The 23,781-nt window shown below is 41.3% G+C and overlaps 1 protein-coding gene across 1 annotated transcript in view; it reads right to left on the bottom strand.

Moving 5' to 3' along the window:
* The window catches only part of ercc5 (excision repair cross-complementation group 5), a 143,528-nt gene that overhangs the window by 92,830 nt on the left and 26,917 nt on the right, over positions 1-23,781 (bottom strand). The window contains exons 5-8 of the mRNA XM_041198712.1: positions 17,322-17,426; positions 12,896-12,990; positions 4,242-4,374; positions 3,024-3,107 (exon numbers count right to left, since the gene is read on the bottom strand). Coding sequence (XP_041054646.1) covers positions 3,024-3,107; positions 4,242-4,374; positions 12,896-12,990; positions 17,322-17,426 — 417 coding nt within the window. The remainder of the gene's footprint in view (positions 1-3,023; positions 3,108-4,241; positions 4,375-12,895; positions 12,991-17,321; positions 17,427-23,781) is intronic.

Here is a 23,781-nt window from a genome sequence, read left to right as displayed (position 1 = left end):
AATTTACACTTGACAGGTTAGGTAATATTATGCTGATCAGTCATTAAAAGTAAAAAATCCCTCTTGAATTTTGTCGATGAATCCAGTTCCATTTTCTATTAAGGATAAAGCAGTTTAAATTGTACACAAAGATGCACTAAATCCAAACTCAGTTTTACTGAAACAATATATTTTTATTTCAGTTTTGACAATGTTTTCTATTTCCCTCCTGATATTTAGAAATATGTAGGTAAACACTATCTATAACTGAGAAAGCAGTTCTCCAGCAGTAATGCACAAGAGGAGATTTACCAGAGTATTCAAGTGACAAGTGATTTTCTGGCAGTAACTGATTTTTTCTATACTATGGAGAAGTATCTGCCAACCACTCATCGTTTCCTGAGTAACAAAACACGTGCAAATAAATATTGATCCATTATTTTGCTTTTATCTGCATTATTTGTGGTGAGGATATTCTGTTCTGGTTTCTGATGATGATCAAGAGGGCAAAGCAGTGAGGCCCAAAGTTCTATAAAGTCAACAATTCTATAAGTTTTTTTCTCAGTGAAGTTATCCCCACGGTCATATTTGCAAAAGTGCAGCCAGGTGATGGTGAAATGTAAAGGTATCAACCATATGGATCAGGTGTCAGAACTTCATCTCATTCGCTAAATACCCAGCTGTGTACACACATACAAACATTAAAACTGAGGTTCTTGCTGTGCATTCTATATTATACCAGCTGAAAATATATTTTCAAGCTGCATTGCTTTATGAAACCAGAGACCAGATAGTTGGAGCATGTTAGCTCTGTAATCACTCTGCTTATGACAGTGGTGTGGAAACCAACAGCTACAGCTTCCCCTGCAGTAGTAGGCTACTCTGACATCTAAACCGAGATACCTGTCAGTGAACTGATTATTATTGGTTAGGCTGATTATCGTTGTGGTTAACATCACTTTTCTGAGTCAGATCCTCAAAATTGAATTAAAAATATTACACTTTCAATGTTTTTAGTTGATCTTTTTGGATGCTAGAAGGCTGAAGGTACAGAATAATTTCCCTGTTCTGTACAATACCTTTGTGAAGATGACACAAAGAGATTGCAAATAGATAAAGACAAGTTGAATTAATGTATTTCATCTATCATGTTCTGGCACAGTGTGGTGAAGTGTGAAGTTGTCTACTATCATATTTTTTGGATGGTGAGGGATTTGGAAATGTTTCCATTTAGAGGCACCTGGGTGTCCTTGTACATGAATCACAAAGTTTACATGCAGGAAGGCAAATGGTATGTTAGATTTTGTTACAAAGGGATTGGAGCATACATGTAAAAATGTCTTATCACAATCATACAGAGCATTGGTGAGACCACACCTAGAGTACTACATACAGTTTTGGTCTCTTCACCTAAGGAAGGATAGACTTTGCCTAGAGGGAGTCCAGCAAAGGTTCACTGGACTGGTTCTGGGATGTGGGGATCGTCCTATGAGGAGCAAGTGTATTCTCTGGTGTTTAATAGAATGAGAGATGATCTAATTGAAACATATAAAATTCTAAGGCGACTTGATAGAGTAGATCCTGAGAAAATGTTTCCTCTGGAATCTAGAGCATGGGAGTCACAGTCTCAGAGCATGGGGGTCAGCCATTTAAGATAAAGGAGGAGAAATTTCTTCAAAAGATTTTGAAAATTTGGAATTCTGTGCCTGTTCAGTCATTGAGAGGGCGATGGATTTTTGACTATTAAGAGAATTAAGCTATATAGTGCGAAGGTGGAACTGATCAGCAATAATCTTATTGAATGGTGGAGCATAATGTCAAATTTGTGCTACCTTGCTTTTTAAAAAAAAACTCTGCTCTGCTGCCTTCAACAGCTCCACTTGCTTATTAACATGCCAACAGAAACCTGGGGAAAAATTTCCCCCCCTATTGAGTGGGGGGGAAAGTGCGGGAGCGGGTATGCCTCTGATTGGCACCCCCACCGCCATTTTACGTGGGCGGGCCAATTAAGGCCTGCCCAGCGTGACGTCCACTCAGCAGCGCTATGTGCTCCCTGTGCGCGGGGGGGGGGGGGGGGATTTCCTCAGCTGGGAGTGCGCTCTTTTGCGCTTGCATGCGCAAGAGCACACAGATCTCCCTGAGGCTAAGTGCTGCCTCAGGGAAATCGGCTCAGAATTAAAATTTTTAACATAAAAGATGAAAAATATTTCCCTGACATGTCCCCTCATGTGGCACTGTCACATGAGTTGGTACATGTTCATAACTTTTATTAAAAGATTGGATAAAAATGTAAATACCTTCATGAAACCTCATCCTGCCCGTGGATGAGGTTTCATGCTTTTTCCAAAGCCCGCCTGGGCTCCCGGCCTCCCAGCCAACCTTAAGGTTGGACGGGCAGGTCCATTAATGACCTTAATTAGTTTTTCATTAGCCTCAATAGACCGTTGACAGGTCAGCGGGTGCATAGCTGACTCGGCTGTGCCCCCGCTGACCTGAAAATAGAAATGCGGGGTGACGTCGGGAGTTCTATCCGATGTCATCCAGTGTCATTTTACATGTTGGCGAGCAGGCCCCGTCCTCGTCCCCGCTCGCCGACCGGAAGATCCTGCCCCTGCATTTACAGACTAGGCTCATACAGTATTTTTAAAATTTGTAACTTTTTTCTCCCCCAGTTTTCTCTCTTAAGACGCTGATTCCTTATTGGGGTGATTCCAGAGGTGCCTTGTTGTTCAAGTGACCATTTCTTTCTGAGAGACTAGACAGAGTGTCAGGTGGTTCTTTTACTGCAGGGTCACCAAAATTAAACCAGTCTTTTCCTCTTTTGATGCTTGTTTATGCACACAGTTGTTGGATAGTGATCAGGAACAGAAATCCTTTACCCAGCTGAGATAGCTAGCTCAGCACTGATTTGTGATCAAAACTTGGTTCTTGCTGTTCTGTATGGTTTAGGTACTTCATTGTTTTACCCAGCTGTGCCATCAAGCGACCTTGGAGTGTAGCCTACTTATATGATGAGCAGCATAATGTTTAAACGTCAAACTTACTTTTTGCAGTGAATGGCTGGGTGTTTCTTACTTGGTTCACCTATTAAAATCCAAAATTCCATTTCATCAAGGTGGAGCTTCCCTCTGTTATCAAAGGGAAAAAAAGACACATCCAATACGTAATTGGAAACGGAATAGGCTTTTTTCTCCTTTCTCCTCTGCGAGTAATAAAAGTGACCGCTGTCATTCGATTTAGAAACAAAATATGAAATAAAGCATTTTAGGATCAAGAATGGGGAAAGGAAATACACCTTAAATTGTAAGATGTTGAATGGATCAAAAAGCAGATAAGGCCATAAAAAGGCAAACCAAACCCTTTGCTTTAAATATGGAGTGACAGAAAAGGGCTAATACCGAACTTGTATAATACCCTAAATAGGCCACTGTTGGAATACCACATAATTTCCGGAATCAAATTATAGGAATGGAAAAGGTGCATCATAGGTTTATTAGGTCTTTACTAGGAAGGAGTGATTACAATTGTGCAGAGAGACTCAAGAAGCTTGTGTTTTTTTCCTCCTTTATTGCTGATAAGGTTAATAAAAGGTATTCATGATTGGTTGTAAGATAAATAGTGATGTTTCTGCCAGTTGCATTTTTTGAAACAAGAATTAAAAGAATTATAAGCGTGTACCAAGAGGGTAGTCAGAATGTAGAATTCTCCACCACACACCATTGTTGAAGCAGAACCTATAATTTATTTTAAACATGAAATGGTTGCTTAAAAATACGACCATACATGAAAAGTAATTTAACCACCTTCTTTACTACATCTTTGACATAGTGCAGATATCTAACCTTTGAGAAGCGTAGTAGTAAGAGGTTCTCTGTACAAATAAAGTACCTGAAAATTTGTTGATTTATCTTCTGTTGATTAGCACATTAATTGAAAACCTTCCTTCACAAAAATTTATGGCACCCATTTAAATCAAAATGTCCCATTCCCTAAAATTTAAAACTTGTCGATTTTAGCTGTAATATGTTTTTGATCTGTATTTGTCTTTGCAGAAGCTTATTTCTAATTAATTATTCAATTTAAAAAGCCAATATTTAACTTTTTTCTTGGCAGAACTGCTGCATTATTCCTGTTCTAATGATCAAAATTAAATAGAATTAGAGGTTTCTTGCAGTCCGACATTGAAATCCATGTTTAAAAAAACAGGGTTGATAAGCTGCCCAGGAGAAGAAGCAGTGCAGTTATGAGTTATACATACTCACCGAAATGCTTTGGATGCCTTTAAAGGGGTAGCCTCGAATCCAATAGGGCAGAAGTAATGATTTTGGCAATGGTAGATAAAAGCCATAGACTCATCCTTCAGCCCTTGAGTTAATTTCATTAAAGCCCCTTCAGCTAGAATATAAATATAAATCAAATCCAACTATATTACATGATCTATATTCATCATGCCATAAGTTGAGCAGTTATCATTATTCTTCAATAGATTATCACAGTGTTTAAAATTGGTCATAGCCAAAATATGGAAGGCAAAATACCTGATTAGGTCAGCTAGGGTATTGGAGAGGACTGGAAGAAATTGGAGTCTTTAATATATGGGTATTTGCTGTATTTTATGAGATTAGTTAAACAGCATTGATTTTCTCTCCGGAAGAGAGTTTCTGAACAGTTCAACTTCTAAACAGTCTTCAGGAACAGCAAGGTCACTTAGTTCAGGCTGTCATGTTGACATTCCTAAGCTGGTGTAATAGGCGTCTTGTGCACCCCCTTGTCTATGTAAGTGTTTAGAAAGGGCCAGGATATGACCCTCAGCATGATGTAAAAAGCTGACCTTGAGCAGTGATGAACAAGGGAGGTGGTGACCACCCTGACATTGTGAGCACCTGTTCTGTATCCATTAGTCAGAATAGTTTGAATAGGTTTTGTTTTATTCATTCAATGGATGTTGGCTTCGCTGGCTGGGCCAGCATTTATTGCTCATCCTTAGTTGCCCTTGAGAAGGTGATGGTGAGCTGCCTACTTGAACTGCTGCAGTCCATGTGATGTAGGTACACCCACACTGCTATTAGGAAGGGAGTTCCTGGATTTTGACCCAGCGACAGTGAAGGAACGGCAATATATTTCCAAGTCAGGACTGCCCTTGTTCTTTTAGACAGTAGTGGTCGTGGGTTTGGAAGGTGCTGTCTAAGGAGCCTTGGTGAGCAGGTGATTGACACTGGATAAGCTACCAGCCCCCAGAAAAAGGGTATATACGGGGAGGTCATTCTGAGGTCGGGCTGAGGTTCTGATGAGGTGGCAGTGCTCGTTGGGCAGCTGCCTTCTTCAGATGGAAGATGGACCAGAGGAGGAGGAAGATCAAGAGATTGAGGGAAGAATTTCCCAACACTTCAACCAGAGAGCAGAATGCTGTTATCACAAATGGTTACCGGTCGTATACTTTTTCTAATTAGTTAATATATCATATCTGAACTGTTGTCTCTTAATAAACCATCTTAAAATTACATATGACGAGTCAATTGCCTATTTAGGTATCTGTGGCCCTGAACCCCAAAATCATACAATTGGTGTCGGAAGTGGGATCCACAGGAGTCGAGATTGGTTTGGAATTTGAGAGCAACAGTCTTAGATTGTAGTTAAATGTGTGGTGTAGTTATTAAGTGAAGCCAGGATAGCTTCACAATGGTATACGCTGGGTAACAACTGATGAGCAAGAGATTACTAGTGTATTTTTGATAAGCTTTCTAAAAAGGTTCAGAAATGAAAGGTGAATTTGAAAATGTTACAGAATAAAGTGGCCTATGGTGTACGTGTGTTTGCCTTACAGATGAATAAAAAGTATAAGGAGTTAAGAGGACAGGTCAATAACTTACAAAAGGGACTGACCTGTTTGATCAGTTCTGCTGCGTACAAGAAACACACAACAGAGTACGTTATATAAGGTGAAAAATTAGACCAAACACTGGAACCTGTGAGGTTTCAGAGTTAAACAGGGACCAAGGAAGTTCCAAAGAAGTTTGAAAGCAATTATTTTAAACAAATCCTCCTAGCTGCAGGTTTCCTAGAATGAAAACAAGAGGTGGGCTGGGACTCCCACAAGGTTCTAGTCAGCATCAAACAGTTCCCCTCCAAAAGCCTAAGAGTATTTACAGAGAGATCTGGCTCCTGCACCATCCTCACTCATGATCCTTACCCTGAACCTATGAAGGAGTACTTTTGTCCAGCTGAGCGTATACCATACATTTGAGCCAAGCAATTGTGAAAGCAGGATATTATTCACAAACATCAAAGATTCAAAAGATTGGGTTCGAGGAAGAAGCTAGAATGTTTAAAATTCAAATGACACGTTTTACTAACTTTAAACTGCTGTATCGTTTAAAAAAAATCAAACTACCAAAATGCAACTGTGAAGGCCAGGCTGTAACCAAAATATAAAGATAAGTCTGGAGTTTGGCAGGAATCCAATTTGAACCTCTCAGAATCACACGAGTTAATTAAACTGTTAAAATTCAAATTAAAAACATGTTTTACTGACTATTTGGTTCAAATTTAATTAAGCACAAATTTCAGAACTTGAAAATTGTTTTAAAGGAGGGAAAGGATAAACAAAAGAGATGGGAACGATTCTGTTCCTTTTCTACAATTGCGCATGAGGCTGCAGTGTTGTCTTTTTTTTAAAGAAGCTGGCGTCTCTTACAATATGCTAAAAATGATTCAAAGTAATTGGAATTTAGTCTAAAATTTGAGAGAAGTTGGAGACAACAATAGGATTCAACAAAACAAGTTTAAAATGGAGTTTGGTTTCTGAGTGAGGAAGTTTTTAAAAAATTATTTAAAATTTTGCAATTGTGTGCCAGGTTTTCTCTGCACCCCCCCCCCCAACCCCTCCTACACCTGCCACAAATTAACCCGTTCTGCTGACAGCTGCTTTTTTAAAAAATTCATCACACAATCTTCAGATTACTAAATGTATATTGGGTATTATTAGATTTTAAGTTTCTAAATTTACAGATATGATTGGATGTATTAACCCATTGGGCTCTTGGCCAGAGTTACAACAGACTTTTTTTTTAACGTGATGATGGTTTCCAGCTCCTAGTGAACCCAGCAGTTTTGAGAATTAAAGCACAGCAAAAAGATTTTACCTTTAAAAGACTTGGCCTTAACCAGTCAGGCAGTTTGTTATGTTTCGAGACAAAGGTGTTTGGGTATGGGAGACATAGAAATCACCTCTGAACTGATTGCAAACACTTATGTCTCTGATGCAAAGCCACCATTTAAAACCACCAAGTCTGTTTCTGAAACTGGAATTGATAAGTAACTGGACATGAGTTGCTATTTCAAGCATTCAAAAGGAAATTTACCTGTCATTTAAAGGGAATAAACAAATTCTAATTTTCCAAATAAAAGCTAATGGAAAAACATTCTAGGTGGTTTCTCGGTATCAAAAAAAAGTTTGTTCTTGGAAGAAATAAATTGAACACTAACAAAATCTGCCAGCCCAACAACACGCATCTGCATCTCTGTGAACAAGCTGCAGATGAGAAGACTAATTTATCGCCTTACCTCTGCCCTTGTTCTTGCCTGCCACAAGGAGTCAATGTAGTGGTGCATCTCAGACCTGATGCCTGTCTGTCAGCCCGTGAAGAGCCCCCCACAATCCCCCAACAAGCTACATCAGGACCCTGCACATCTGCCTTGCATGCCAGCCCTTGGACAAGCCTGATCTAGTGGGTTACTTTTGAGAAAATAAAATGTTGTTTAAGGGAAAGAACACGGAAGCAAAATACCTGAAATCAGGTGGGAATATTTAATTTCTGTTTTAAGGATATTATGAAATCATGTTATTGGACTATAAAGTTTCTCCAGAACTTCTGAAAGAGATACAATGACAAGAAATGGGATGCCCCACTTAGACCAAGAGAAAAAGGACACAACATCAAATTGGAATAACTCACCTTGGATATAATTCAATGGAATATATAAATCTGGTTTGACGTGCATTTTAGTGAAAGGAAAGTGTAGATGAAATGAATAAGGTGACAGCTTTCTCTTGGAGGTATTTGTGCCTTTGCCTATGAACTTTTTAAGAGAACTGAATTCGATAATCTGGCTACCACCTGAGGCATTGGGACTGTACAAGGGGAAGGTAAGCAAAGATCATGAGACAAGAGACCCCCTTTGACCTTTTGAGAAGATTACCAGAAAGTCAGGAAGAATTATTGAGTGGTGCATCCGTTTAAAGACAGTGAAATCCCAGATGAAGAAGTTAATTGGCAAAATACACAACACGATCCCTATAGACCTGATAATCCTTCCACAAATGCAAAAGATGAATTTGTGGGAGATGTCAGAGAGATTACCACCAAGCGCACTACCTGAATAGAAAATTTAGTAAAAGGAGAATCCCTAGAAATCACATCCAACAGATAGAGAAATGTGCAAAGTAGATTTACGAATATGAAATTCCAACAGAGGATTAAAGAAGGAATTGGGACACCGGTGTGAGTGCGCAGAAGTGATTTGTAACTTGTTAAGTAACTGACATGGTACATCTGCACTGAAGAATTGGTCCCAGACTGGCTCAACTACTTGACAAACAGCGTGGCATGAAATGGTTAATATGGCCAGAAGAGTAAGAAAACATTTTAATGGTCAAGGTACTGACACATATTCCATAGAGAAACTGACTTTATGACAATTAATCTTACTCCCTCTGACCATTACCATCTTAGAGTCAAACTAAAGTAAATGTAAAAGGAATTTTGGACTGGGACAAATGAAGACTAGGGAGAAATAATACCTATTTAAGAATTATCCACAAGATGATTATAGGTGAAGGGAGAACTGGAGAATCTTTTAAGTTCATGCACAATCTATTACTTTACTTATATGCTAAGAGCCCAGAAATTAGCAGCAATCCTGCAAAAGAATAAGCCCAGAATTTCACGACCCCCACCGTGACGGGACCCACCGTGAGGGATACAGCAGGCCAACCAAAAGTCCATTTTATACATACATTATATACTTTTTTCTCTGTCTAATTAGTGAATATATATCTAAACTGTTGTTGCTTAATAAACCATCTTAAAATTACTTATGATGAATCGACTGCCTATTTAGGCATCTGTGGCCCCAAACCCTGAAATCTTACAGGACACTATAATTTCCCCCAGTGTCCTGGCTTAAGGTAGGAGAGGTAAAAAGAATAATTCTCCAGAGTTCCCATTCCCGACTCCAATAACAAATTCTTGTTGGAAGTGCAATTGCATACATGTTTGCTAGATACAAGATAGGCTCGGTTGTGACATCCCTCAACATTGTCAAAGGTCGCCTGAATAAATGGCAGTTTTGCCAGACACTAAACTGTGCACAGAGCTGTACCTAGCAGAAGTCAATACATTGAGGAGACAAATTCATAAAAAGAAAATGTAGAGAGTGTTAGAACAGTCCCTAGATAGCAGGAGCTACAGCACAAAATTGCCCACAATTTGTAACCACTGGCTGATAGTTCAAGTCTAAGGGCACAAAGATAGCTGGTCTTGAAAGCAAGATACTGGTACAGCTGTGAATTGTCTAATGCAATGCTGGAACAACATAGAAAAATTTATAAAAACAAAATACTGAGGATGCTGAAAATCTGAAATAAAAATAAGATGCTGGAAATACCAAGAATTACAGCATCGGGGAAAGAGGAATAGAGTTGAAGGGTCAGGTCGATGACCTCTCATCAGAGTTGGGATTAGTTAGAGATGCAAGTGGTTTTAAGCATGCGAAGGGCGGAAAAAAGGGAGATGGTGGCACAATGGTAATGTTACTGAACTAGTAATCCAGAGACCCAGCCTAGTGCTGTGGTAAATTCCACTATGTTAGGTGGTGGAATTTAAATTCAATGAATAAAATATCTGGAATATAAATCTAGTCTCAATAATGGTAACCATGAAACTATCATCGATTGTTGTAAAAACCCATCTGGTTCACTAATATCCTATAGGGAAGGAAATCTACCATCTTTACCTGGTCTAGCCTACATGTGATTCCAGACCCACAGCAATGTTGCTGACTCTTAACTGCCCTCTGAAATTGTCCAACAAGCCACTCATTTCAAGGGCAATTAGGGATGGGCAACAAATGCTGGCCTTGCCATGAAAGAATGAAGAAAAAAAAGTTCTGTTCTCTCTGATGGGATTTCAGTTTGCCTGTTTCAGCTTGTTCACCTTCATTGCTTTCTATTCCCCTTATGTTTGAATAGGTGTCAACCAAAACTCACTTTCACAGCCACATCTCCTTCCTCAGCAACTGTCTCTGGCTTCGACTTATTCCACATGGATTCCAACTAAAATTCTAACGTCATGGTTTGGATCCACCCCTGATTACAGATAACTCCATGATATTCGGTATTCCATGAACTGCTTTTCTTGCCCTATCCCAAGATCCACTCAAAACCATGCTTTAACAAAAAGCTTTTTTTTTTCCATTTGAAGGATCACAAACCTCAACAGCTCATGGGTGCCATCGCCTCTCCAGATCCTTCTTCCCCTTCACTTGCCTCTGACCCCATCTCTTCTTTCAATCTTACCCCTTTCCGTGCACTCACAATACCTTCCAACCTTCCCCTCACTGACCCTGAACGATCTACCTTTAGCAAAGAAATCAGCTTCAGCCCCTTACACTCCTACCTCAATGAATTTTGAGCTTGGCACAATGCTGAGCCATTCTTTCATCACCTTTGCACTCAGTCCTCAATCAGGTATCTTCTCCCACTCAGCAGACCCTTTTATCCACCTTCAGAATTCTCCCTCCATTTTTCACTGAAAACTACTGCCAAGATTTTGGCCATTTCTTTGTTTCCCTCACTCACTTTAACCTAACTTCCTCTGAAATTGCAGCACTCTGTTCTCTTAGGTCCAACCCTAATATTGTCATCAAACCTGCTGACTAGGGTGGTGTTGTTTGGTATACTGACCTTTACCTAGCAGAGGTTGAATGCTAACTCTCTTCCTCTTATGTCCTTCTGGACCATGACTCCACCACTGAACATCAAGCCATTGTTTCCAATAATGTCAATGATCCCTTCTCATCTGGAAACCTTCTCTCTGTGGTCTCTAAGCTTATTGTCCCTAATAATTAAAAACCTGCTTCTATCCCCCTCCCAAGATCCACAAACAGAACTGCCCTGGTAGACCAATTATTTCAGTCTGTTCCTGCCCCACTGAACTGGTTTCATCCCATCTTGCCCTGCCTATTCCCCCTTTGTCATATCTCTTCCTATCTACAACTGTGGCTCTTCCGATACACTTGGTAACTTTTAACAGTTTCCAGTTTCCTGACCTTAATTATTTCCTTTTCACCATAGACATCCAAACTTTCTACACCACCATCCTCAACCATTATGGTTTGAGGACACTGTTTCTTCCTTGAATGGAGGCCCAACTAGTCACCATCCATCATGAACTTCCTCAACCTGGCTGCACTTGTTCTCACATTGAACAACCTCTCTTTTAACTTCACTCCCTCCAAATAAAAGGACCGGCTGTAGGTACCTGCATGGATCCTAGCAATACCTGCCCTTTCATGGGATATGCGGAACATTATATGTTCCAGTTCTTCTCGGGCCCTCTACTTCATCTTCTTTTCTGGTACATTGATAACTGCCGTTTCCTGCTTTCAGCCTGAATTGGAAATTTTTTTTTTAAAATCGACTTTGCTTCCAAATTCAACCCTTCTTTTGCCTTCACAATCTTCCCTCCCTGACTTCTGTCTCCATTCTATAGATAGGCTATCAACCAATATTCACCAAAAGCTTACTGATTTCCACAGCTATCTTGAATACACTTCCTCATACTTGTTTCTGTAAGAATTCCATTCTCCCATTTTCCAGTCTCATCTGTTCCTACGGTGCCATCTTCTATACTAGCATTTCTAACTGGTCTTCCTTTTCCTCAACCGAGGATTCCCCCACACCATGGTTGACAGGGTCCTCAACTGCAACCGATCTATTTCACGCACTTCTGCTCTCATCCCTTCCCCACAATCCCAGAAGCATGATGGGATTCCCTTGTCTTCACCTTCCATCCCACCAGCCTTTGCATTCAACTGACCATCTTCTGCCATTTTTGCACCACCTCCAGTGGGTTTGCCACCACCAAACACTTATTCCCCTCCGCTTTCAGTATTCTCTCTGCAACACCCGGTCCAGTCTTCAATTACCCCCAACAGCCACTCCACTTCCCACAGTACATTTTTATGCAAGCTCAGGAGATGCATACCTGTCCTTTTATCAACTCCCGTCTCATTTTCAAGGCCCCAGACATTCCTTCCAAGTGAAACTGTGATTTACATGTATTTCAATTTAGCGTACTGTATTTGCTGCTCATGTTGTGCTCTCCTCTATATTGTGGAGATAATGCAGATTCGGTGACCAGTTTACAGAAAACCTCTGTTTAGTTCACAAGCATGACCCTGAGTATCCAGTCACCTGTCATTTTAATTCTCTACCTTGCTCACACTCTGACCTCTCTGCTCTTGGTCCCCTGCAGTGTTCCAATGAACTTCAATGTAAGCTTGAGGAACAATACCTCATTTTCAACTGGGCACTTCTCAACATTGAGTTCACCAATTTTAGATCGTAACCTCTATCCCCATTGTTTCCTTGATCTTTGTTTTGTTTTTTTCTCACGTTATAGCCACATCAAACCCATACTTTGCCTGAGCTCAGACTCACATAAAGGTACTAAAGTGAAAAATGTTCCTTTGGTGATATCAATATCCCTTCCTTTGATGAAAAATAGATCATTCCCATTGGAGGCAATTTTATAGATGTTGCACAACACAAGCGTATACACATTTTAAAACTTCAATAGGTTCATGCAATCATTATTGTATTAATGAATATTTAGCAATAATGCAGTTAATGTACCAGTTTCTCCAGCTGTTCTATTTTTCCCATGGGGTTTGTACAGAACATAGGAACAGCCTCTTATATGAAAATGCTCATTAAGCTGCCTGAACCATCTGTGAAAAGACAGAGAAGAAAAGTAAAATGTTAGTAATCATTCAAATCTAAATGAATCTGGTTTAATTTTGGTCTAAGGATTTTTAGACTAATGGCATTGTGGTAACATTTATCTGGAACTGGCCAGATGGGTCACATGATCTTTTTTCATACTGCACCTTTGCTAGAGGGCACATTCCAACATGGCAAATTAAAATTTTTGTTATGCACCTTTTGTGGTTCCCAAAACACATTTTCTCCAATTACACTGTGCTGCCAGAGCATTTATTAAATAAGGGAGTTCCTTGGAATGACTAAATATATTTGCAAATTACATTCTGCATTATCACAGCTCTGAGAAACATCTTAAATAACTCGAATAAAATAATTTCTATATAAACAAAACCAGCAACCAATTTATACACAGCAAGTTCAAATCATCAAAACTTAAATGAATAAGCAGTTCAGGTATTGTGAATATGTTGGCCGAGAGATGCAGATACACTTATTTCTTACAACTAGAAGTTAATTTTAATGTTCAATCACCAAAATTACTTAATTAAGTGATGTCACCTGTACACATACTAAAAGCAAAGTCTCTAACCCATGTCCTTAATCCATCCTCCCTCTTCTCCTCAACAATATATAAACAAAATCTTGAGGTAAACAAAAATATGACAAGTTCTCAAGAGGAAGAGAAGAATGTTCACCAGTTCAAGCTTAATTAATTAGAAAAAAACATTCCAAAGCTGGTTCGCAGAGTCAATAGACTTTAGATCAGCTAAATATCTAATTACCTTTAAAAATTCTGCTGTTCGGAGCTCCTCGCCTAACAAAGGTATTTAGCTACAGCCTCATTGAACACACCCACACAATAATCAAAATCTTGGTCACAGCATGAAAAAAGAAACATAGTGGTATTGCGTGGGCCTCATAACATAGTACACCTGATTTTACATATATTATATACTTATATTACAATGCTTATCTCATTTGGCCATATCTCAGTGCAAACCAAAGATACTCAAATTTGATAGTCATAAGAGACAAGGAAATTAATCATAGAACTTGTGATATTGGAAGATTAAAACTGAACGTCAACAGTAAATAACAAATGAAGAATATATATGATAGACTCGTGTTCTGATGACATAGCTCCCACGCTTAAGGTTAGTGACTGATCATTGAAAATTTACTAAAAAAAAACAAAGAATATAAGAACAGTTGATTGATGAAACACACTCAGCGTTGACATAACAACAGAAACAGCCGGTCGTCTCTCCATCTTTGGTGTTATGAAGAATTCATACAATAAAAGAAATATAAAAATTAAATCAGCTGCAATCAGAAAATTTCATTGCTAAATTGTGACTTAAGCTGATAGAAACACTGGCCCAAATCTTCCAGCCAGCAGCAGAGTGGGAGTGTCCGCCGCTAACTGCAATTTAAATTACCCATTTACCTTTTAATGCTGGAGCCTTAGGTCCTTTTGGTCCCAGCTCTAGTTTGAATCCAGCGATGAGCAGAGTCAGGAGGTCCAATAGCAAAATGTACCTACAGTGGAGCCAACATGAACTGAAGACACACCCTTAAAGTCTGTCTTCAGTTCATTGACTTGCAGAGTTTTTAAAGTGTCCCTGTCACACACAGCATTGCTCACTTTCCCCCAACCCTCTGACAATGCTTACCCTCCTCCTCACTCCCCCGACAATGCTTAAACCCCCTCCTGGCTCACCCTCCACCCCTCAAACTGGACAATGCTCATCCCTCCCACCACCCCCCTACCCACCGCAGCCCCCACCCACTGCAGCCCCCTCCCCACCCCCCCACCACAGGCCTGACAATGCTGCCTCTTCTGACATCAGTTGAACAGAAGCCAGGGATTCCAAGAGCTGAGTTTGGAGATGGTATGTGGGAAGGGGTGAGCATTCTCAGGGGAGAGGCGCATTGTCGGTGGGGGGGGTGTGCATTGTCCAAGGGGAAGAGTGAACATTGTCGGTGGAAGAGATGGCAGGGCTGCAGGGATAGTGGGTAAGCACCAAACTGCAAGTCTACTAAGCCTCTATCCTCAGTGCACTCCTCTACAATGGCAAGAGCTGGCCAACATATGCTAGACAGGAAAAAAGGCTTAACAGCTTAACAGCTTCCGCTTTCACTGTCTCAGACATATCCTGGGCAGAACAAGTTCACCATCTTGGAAGTGCTGGAGCATGCTAATTCCATCAGCATACACTCATTGCTAAGTCAATAACATCTGCGCTGGCTCAGCCACATTCATCATATGTATGGCGGCCGTACATCCAAAGATCTTCCGTACTGTAAACTGGCCATTGTGTTATGATATCCTAGGCATCCATACCTCTGCTACAAGGAGACCTGTAAGCGAGATATGAAGGTGCCAGATATTGACACTAACACCTGGGAGACAGTTTCTTACAGCTGTGACCTCTGGAGGCTGACTGAAAGAGGCAAGCAGATACAAAAAAGCTCTGGGCCGAGAAGGTGGCCCAGAGAAAACAGAGGCCAGCAAATTGTGCCCCTTCTCAGCCCACTGTCTTCCTTTGCTGCAAATGTGATTGTCATGCCAGAGTGAGTTCCTAAGCCACACCAGGCAATGCTTAATACAGAGTTGACCATCAAGGTGCAAACCATCATCTTACAAGATAGAAGGCTGGCACCACAAGATCTAGTATTGTCTAAGAAGGCACGGTTAATTAGTAATCTTATAGTAAAAGAATTGCTGGGAAATAATACAATTGAATTCCAAATTAAGCTTGAAAGCAACATACACCAATCAAAAACGTCCCCAATTTGCCCTTGAGAAGCTAGTGGTGAGTTGTCTTCTTGAACTGCTGCAGTCCATGCAGCATAGGAACATCCACAGTGCTGTTAGGCAGGAAGTTCCAGGATTTTGACCCAGCAACAGTGAAGGACAGCGATAGTCAGGATGGTGCGTGGCTTGGAGGGGAACTCCCAAGTGGTGGTATTTCTATGCATCTACTGCCCTTGTCCTTCTATTATGTATCTGCTGCCCTTGTCATTCTAATCACATTAAATTATAGAAATTACCACAGGTGTCATTGTTAAAGTCACCAATTCAAACTACAGTCTATGCTGTCAGGTGGTCTCAGCTGAGAAAGAATCATACAACACAGAAGGAGGCCATTCGACCCATGGTGGTAGGTTCATCATAATTGGACTTAATGACCCTCTCCCATCACCACTGACTCTCTTTCACCAGCTCCCACCAACCCCCCAGATTGAGGGTGAAGGTGTGAGAAAAAAATAAGGAGGTGCAAGGATGCTGTCTCTGATTATTATTCAGCAACTCTGCTGAAATACAATTTTTGCACACATCAGGCTCGCTGTCTTTCCCCTTGGGTTACATAATTACTGCTGAGGTTCATACAGGAATAATGCCTACGTGGGTCAGTGCCTAGGACATGATTCTTTTATTAAAACCAAAGTGTGTATTGTGTATATATTTTACAGACAAAAAAATATATATGGATACGCTCTAAATTCATGGGTGGTCAGAAGAAAATAAAAGGCTGTAATTTAATCCTAGCTTTGCCTTTAAGTTTCAATTACATATCTCATCTTTTTAATTACATTATTGCCTTACTTTACTCCCGACCATCGAGAATTCTACTATTGGTCTTTTCTGAGAACCAAAGCTCTTTATTCAGACAATTTTAGCTGCAGCTTGAATAATTTGGCAGTGCTTGAAACTTTTGACTTCCATCAATGGGTAATTTTCTTCCAGGGTAGCAAAAGACATTTGTGCATTAACTATCTTCTACAAAGAAGATCCAATACATTAAAAATATTAGAATTAAACAAATATGAAATGGAAAGGACAATCCATGCGTCAATTTACATTGACCTGTGTACCTAAGTGTGTTCATTTAAGATTTTGCATTTGCGTCAGTTATGAACAACTGTTTCATATTTCTGAATCCTGAAGCAAGGTAATGGCCACCCTTTCAAGTTGATGTCAGTACTGAGCAAACAACACTACTGGGGGGAAAGAATGGAAAAAAAACATATAATAGGAATAGTGCAGTTATCAGTCAGATAGGCTTATTCTTAGAATTATGAAAACTTAAAGTTAACATTTTTCATGTATGTGCTGTCAAAATATTATACAGTAGGACAGCTGGATCACCTTTCAAGAAACAAAGCTGCTTTGCCACCTGCAAGTGCCATAAACAACTGAAGTATGGCTGATGGGAGGGAGCAGAACCAGTAAAAAGTTCTAATGTGAAACTTTTTGTCATGCAGTGAATCACAAGACATTTTTTAACGTTAGCATTGTAGCAAAAGTTCTGATCCACTTTCTACGACTTACCTCATTAGTGTTGCATTTCCAGTAAAGGGCCCAAATCTAATGTCTTCATAGGGTTGGTGGAAACCCAAGATATGTAAAGCTTCCTCCTGGGTAATTGGTGGAAGACTGGGGAAAACATCACAATAAATCTTTATGTTATCTTAAACAGCAATAACTTGTTTTAGAGATCACAATTGCCTATCTTTTTGGAACATGATGTTTTTAATCCAGCAGTAAAGTAGACTTTATTTCTATTGAAAACTGCAAGTAAGTCTGTTGTCGGATATTGGTTTGTACTATTCTCAAAAGCTGATCATTACTAGGAATAGTACAGATCTACTTTTTTAAAAAAAGTATATCTGGCCCATTGCTGCTTTCAGTTTTATAAAATCATAATTTCTCACATTGGAATGAAATAGAAAATCCCAAATGTATTGGAATTGTGAATTAATTCTTTAGATGCTTTAAGTGTCCCAGACAACTACATCTGCAGGAAGTGTACCCAATTGCAGCTCCTCACAGACCGCATGGATCGGTTGGAGCAGCAGTTGGATGCACTTAGGAGCATTCAGGTGGTGGAAAGTGCCATAGACAGGAGTTTTGCACACGTGGTCACACCCAAGGTACAGACAGATGGATGGGTGACTGCTAGAAGGGGCAGGCAGTCAGTGCAGAAATCCCCTGCGGCTCTCTCCCTCTCTATCAGGTATACCATTTTGGATACTGTTGGGGGTGATGGCCTATCAGGTGAAAACAACAGCAGTAGCCAGAGCAGTGGCACCACGGCTGGCTTTGTTGTTCAGGGGGGCGGGGCGGGGTGGGGGGGGTGGTGTCAAAGCATAGAAGAGCAATTGTCATAGGGACTTTATAGTCAGGGACTCAGATAGGCCGCTCTTGTGGTCGTGAAAGAGGATGGTATCCTCCCTGGTGCCAGGGTCCAGGATGTCTCTGATCAGGTACAGGACATTCTGAAGGGAGAGAGAGAACAGCCAGAGGCCATGATACACATTGGTACTGATGACATAGGAAGGAAGAGTGATGAGGTCCTGCAGCAGAAGTTCGGGGAGTTAGGCAGAAAGTTAAAAAACAGGACCTCTAGGGTTGTAATCTCAGGATTACTCCCTGTGCCACGTGCCAGTGAGGCTAGAAATAGGAAGATAGTGCAGCTAAACACGTGGCTGAACGTATGGTATAGGAGGGAGGGTTTCCGATATCTGGATCAATGGGATCTCTTTGGGGGCAGGTACAAGAAGGACGGGTTGCATCTAAACTGGAGGGGCACCAATATCCTGGCTGCGAGGTTTGCTAGCACTTGGGAGGGTTTAAACTAGTATGGCAAGGGGGTGGGAACCAGAGCAATAGGTCAGCAGGTGAAATAAATGACTGGGAACTAGTGAATATGGTCAGTAGGACTAAGGGGACGAGCAGGCAGGGAGAAAGTACTGAACACAGTGGGACTGGGGCTCTGAAATGCATTTGATTCAATGCGAGAAGTATAACAGGCAAGGCAGATGAGCTTCGAGCTTGGATTAGTTCTTGGGACTGATGTTATTGCTATTACAGAGACTTGGTTGAAGGATGGACAGGATTGGCAGATAAACGTTCCAGGATTTAGATATTTCAGGCAGGATAGAGAGGGATGTAGAAGAGGTGGGGGAGTTGCACTGCTGGTTAAGGAGAATATCGCAGCTATATGACAGGAGGACACCTCGGAGGGCTCATGCAGCAAGGCAATATGGGTAGAGCTCCGGAATAGGAAGGGTGCAGCCACAACGTTGGGGGTTTACTATTGGCCTCCCAATTGCCGGCAGGAGATTGAGGAACAGTTATGTAGATAGATTTTGGAAAGATGTAAAAGCAAAAGGTTGTTGTGGTAGGTGATTTTAAACTTTCCCTATTTTGACTGGGAATCACTTAGTGCTAGGGGTTTGGATGGTGCAGAATTTGTAAGGTGCATCCAGGGACAAGATGTAGATAGTTCAACTAGGGAAGAGGCAATACTGGACCTGGTATTAGGAAATGAACCCGGACAGGTGGTCAAAGTTTCAGTAGGGGAGCATTTTGGGAAAAGTGACCATAATTCAGTAAGTTTCAAGGTACTGGTGGATAAGGATAACAGGAGTCCTCAGGTTAAGGTGCTTAATTGGGGAAAGGCTAATTATAACAATATTAGGGAGGAACTGAGGAATCTAGTCTGGCGGAGGATGTTTGAGGGCAAATCAACAACTGACAGGTGGGGGGGCCTTCAAACGTCAGTTGATAAGAATTCAGGACCGGCATGTTCCTGCTAGGATGAAGGATAAGTAATGCAAGTTTCAGGAACCTAGGATAATGAAGGATATTGTGAGATTAGTCAAAAAGAAAAGGGAAGCATTCGCAAGGGCTAGAAGGCTGGGAACAGATGAAGCCCTTGGAGAATATAAAGAAAGTAGGAAGAAACAGCAACAGCAACAGGAGGGGTAAAAGGGGTCATGAAAAGTAATGGGCAACCAGGATTAAGGAAAATCCCAAGGCCTTTTATACATACGTGAAAAGCAAGCGGGTAGCCAGGGAAAGGGTAGGCCCACTCAGGGACAGAGGTGGGAATCTGTGTGTGGAGCCAGAAGAAATGGGAGAGATACTAAATGAGTACTTCTCATCAGTATTCGCCAAAGAGAAGGACTTAGCGGTTGATTTGTCTAGGGAAATGTGTGTAGGTAGCCTGGATCATGCTGAGATCAAAAAAGAGGTGTTAGGCGTCTTGAAGAATATTAAGGTGGATAAGTCCCCAGGGCCAGATGGGATCTACCCCAGAGTACTGAGGGAGGCAAGGGAGGAGATTGCTGGGGCCTTGACAGAAATCTTTATATCCTCACTGGCTACGGGTGAGGTTCCAGAGGACTAGAGAATGGCCAATGTTGTTCCATTGTTTAAGAAGGGTAGCAAGGATAATTGAGGAAATTACAGGCCGGTGATTACGTCAGTGGTAGGGAAATTATTGGAGAAGATTCTTCGTGACAGGATTTACTACCATTTGGAAGCAAATGGGCGTATTAGTGAGAAGCAGCATGGTTTTGTGAAGGGGAGGTCATGTCTCACTAACCTGATCGAGTTTTTCGAGGAAGTGACAAAGATGATCGACGATGGAAGGGCAGTGGATGTTATCTACATGGATTTCAGTAAGGCCTTTGACAAGGTCCCTCATGGCAGACCAGTACAGAAGGTAAAGTCGCACAGGATCAGAGGTGAGCTGCCAAGATGGATACAGAATTAGCTTGGTCATAGAAGACAGCAGGTAGCAGTGGATGGGTGCTTTTCTGAATGGAGAGCTGTGACCAGTGGTGTTCCGCAGGGATCAGTGCTGGGACCTTTGCTGTTTGTAGTATACGTAAATGATTTGGAAGAAAATGTCACTGGGCTAATTCGTAAGTTTGCAGACGATACTAAGGTTGGAGGAGTTGCAGATAGTGAAGAGGATTGTCAAAGGATACAATGGGATATAGATTGGTTGGAGACTTGGGCGGAGAAATGGCAGATGGAGTTTAATCCGGACAAATGCGAGGTAATGCATTTTGGAAGGTTTAATACAGGTGGGAATTATACAGTAAACGGCAAAACCCTTAAGTGCATCGATGGGCAGAAGGATCTGGGTGTACAGGTCCACAGGTCACAAAGTGGCAACACAGGTGGATAAGGTAGTCAGGAAGGCATTTGGCATGCTTGCCTTCAAAGGCAGGGGTATTGAGTATAAAAGCTGGGAAGTCATGCTGCAGCTGTATAGACCCTTGGTTAGGCCACACTTGGAATACTGCGTGCAATTCTGGTCGCCACATTACCAGAAGGATATGGAGGCATTGGAGAGCGTGCAGAGGAGGTTTACCAGGATGCTGCCTGGTCTGGAGGTTATTAGCTACGAGGAGAGGTTGGAGAAACTCGGATTGTTCTCACTAGAGCGACAGAGATTGAGGGGCGACTTGATAGAAGTTTACAAAATTATGAGTGGCATGGACAGAGGAGATAGAAGCTTTTTCCCAGGATGGAGGAGTCAAATACTAGGGGACATAGATTTAAGGTGACAGGAGAAAACTATAGAGGAGATGTGCGGGGCAAGTTTTTTTACGCAGAGGGTAGTGAGTGTCTGGAATTCGCTGCCAGAGGAGCTGCTGGAAGCAGGTACAATAGTGGTGTTTAAGAGGCAGCTTGACATATACATGAATAGGATGGGAATAGAGGGCTATGGACCCCAGAAGTGCAAAATGTTTTAGTTTGACAGGCAATATGATCGGCGCAGGCTTGGAGGGCCGAAGGGCCTGTTCCTGTGCTGTACTTTTTTTTGTTCATTGTATTTTATATATTTAAACAACTTTCTCAAAAATATCCATTAAGAATTCTCCAGTAATGAATTCCCTCCTAACACCCATTTTGTTTTGCCTGTGCATCCTGTACCTTTGAGAATACCACTCTGGAAGTGGAAGAGGAAGGGGAGGAGAGAGGTGGTTTAAGAGCAGCTGTTACATCTCGAGTTTGCATAGAAAGATGCTGGGGAAGGACAGCAGGAACAGGGGTAGAGATTAGTGAACTAGGGGCTCACAGGTGAAATAGTCATTTTGGAATGCTCAAAGGGGAAGGGAGAGGATGATGTGTTTTGTGGTTGCAACATATGCCTCATTACCTACTGTCATATCATTGTACAGGGTCACAAACAATCTTTCCTTGTGAGACAGTGATTTATTTATACTTCCGATCTAGTATACTGTATTACTGATCACAATATGGTCTTGTTTACACTGGGGAGAACAAATGTCAACTGTGGGATTGTTTTACTGATCCCTCCATTCCAATGCAAAAATGACTGAGCTACCACCTTAATTCTTGTCTCACTGACCACTGACATTTGTCTCCTACACTGTTCCAATAAGCTCACACAAGCTTGGAGAACAGCATCTCATCTTTTTACTATGTACTAACATTGACTTTAACAACTTTAGGTCCTCACTAAAGCCTCCATTTCCTCTCAGACAGCGTGTAAACATACATATGAAATAGGAGCAGAAGTAGACCACTTGGCCCACCAAGCCTGCTCCACCAATTAATAAAATCATAGCTGATCTGTTTGTATTACTAATTCCAAATTCACAAGTACCCCCAATAACCCTTGATTCCCTTGCCTAACAAGAATTATCTACCCCTGTCTTAAAAATATTCAATGACCCTGCCTCCACCACCTTTTGAGGCAGAGAGTTCCAAAGTCACACAACCCTCTGAGATAAAATATTTCTCCTCATCTCTGTCCTAAAAGGCTGCCCCCCTAAATTCTAAAAGAGTGCCTCTTAGTTTTGGACTCACCCACAAGAGGAAACATAATTTCCACGTCCACCTTGTAAAGACCGTTGAAGAATTAAATACTTCACAATCAAGTAACCCCTCACTTTTCTAAACTCCAGTGGAAACAAACTCAGTCCTTCTAACCTTTCCTCATAAGACAACTCATTCATTCCAGTTATCATTTCAGGTGCTGCTAATATAGAATGGATACACCAGCATATCAGGGCTGTGGGCCATCATTCACAATAGGAATTTCCTTTAGAGACAGGGTATCACCTGTCCTTCTCTTCAGCTATACTCCTGTAACACAGAACATTGACTGCATTGCCAAGGTTTTCATGCTTCCTCTGCTATCCTGCTGTAATCATTTACACAGATACATATTTTATTTCTCTCATTTCTATCACTATTGTCACCTTTTGTCACACAATTTAATCATCTCTCATCTTCCACCTAATCCCAGACTATTTTTTTCCCTTCCAAGCCTTTTTCTCTAACTGTTCCTCCCTATAAGCTGATGGCATTTAGCTTTTTGGCACCACTGCACCTTTTGACCACTCCAGTAGCTCACTTGTCACTCGTCCAACATCTAATATTGAACATTCATTTCCTCCAATAATGGGACCACTGAAGCTGTGGTCTTTGTATCTCACTTAAAAAATCATTCCCTAGCCACTGCTTCCTTCCCTGGCAACTGTCCGAGGCTCAGCCAGACCATTCTCGACCATGGTGTTGCAGTTGACCAAGAGATGTGCTTCCAACCACATATCTGCTCCATCACCCAGCCTGTGAAGACAACTCCATAACATCACCCAACTCCACCCCACCATGGCTCGTAAGCTTGCAGAAAGCCTTACTTATGCCTTTGTTAGCTCTGGACTTGACTATTCCAATGCTCTCCTGGCCAGCCTCTTCATCTTCCACCCTGTATAAACTTGTACTCATTCAAAACTCTGTTGCCTGAATCTTAACTCTTAATAAGTCTCCTTTACCAATCACCTTGTGCTTGCTCACCTAGACTGGCTCCAGTCCCAACAATGACTCAATTTTAAAATCCTTATCCTTGTTTCTCAAATCCCTCCTTGGGTCCTCCCCAGTTCTGTAATCTCCAGCCCTACAAACTAATGAGATCTCAGTGCTTCTCAAATTCTGGCCTCTTGCACATCCCCAATTTTAA

This window comes from Carcharodon carcharias, chromosome 11 (genome assembly GCF_017639515.1).
Source record: "Carcharodon carcharias isolate sCarCar2 chromosome 11, sCarCar2.pri, whole genome shotgun sequence".
Taxonomy (NCBI): domain Eukaryota; kingdom Metazoa; phylum Chordata; class Chondrichthyes; order Lamniformes; family Lamnidae; genus Carcharodon; species Carcharodon carcharias.
The sequence above is the reverse complement of the archived record's forward strand: the minus strand, read 5'-3'. Positions and strand labels throughout refer to the sequence as shown.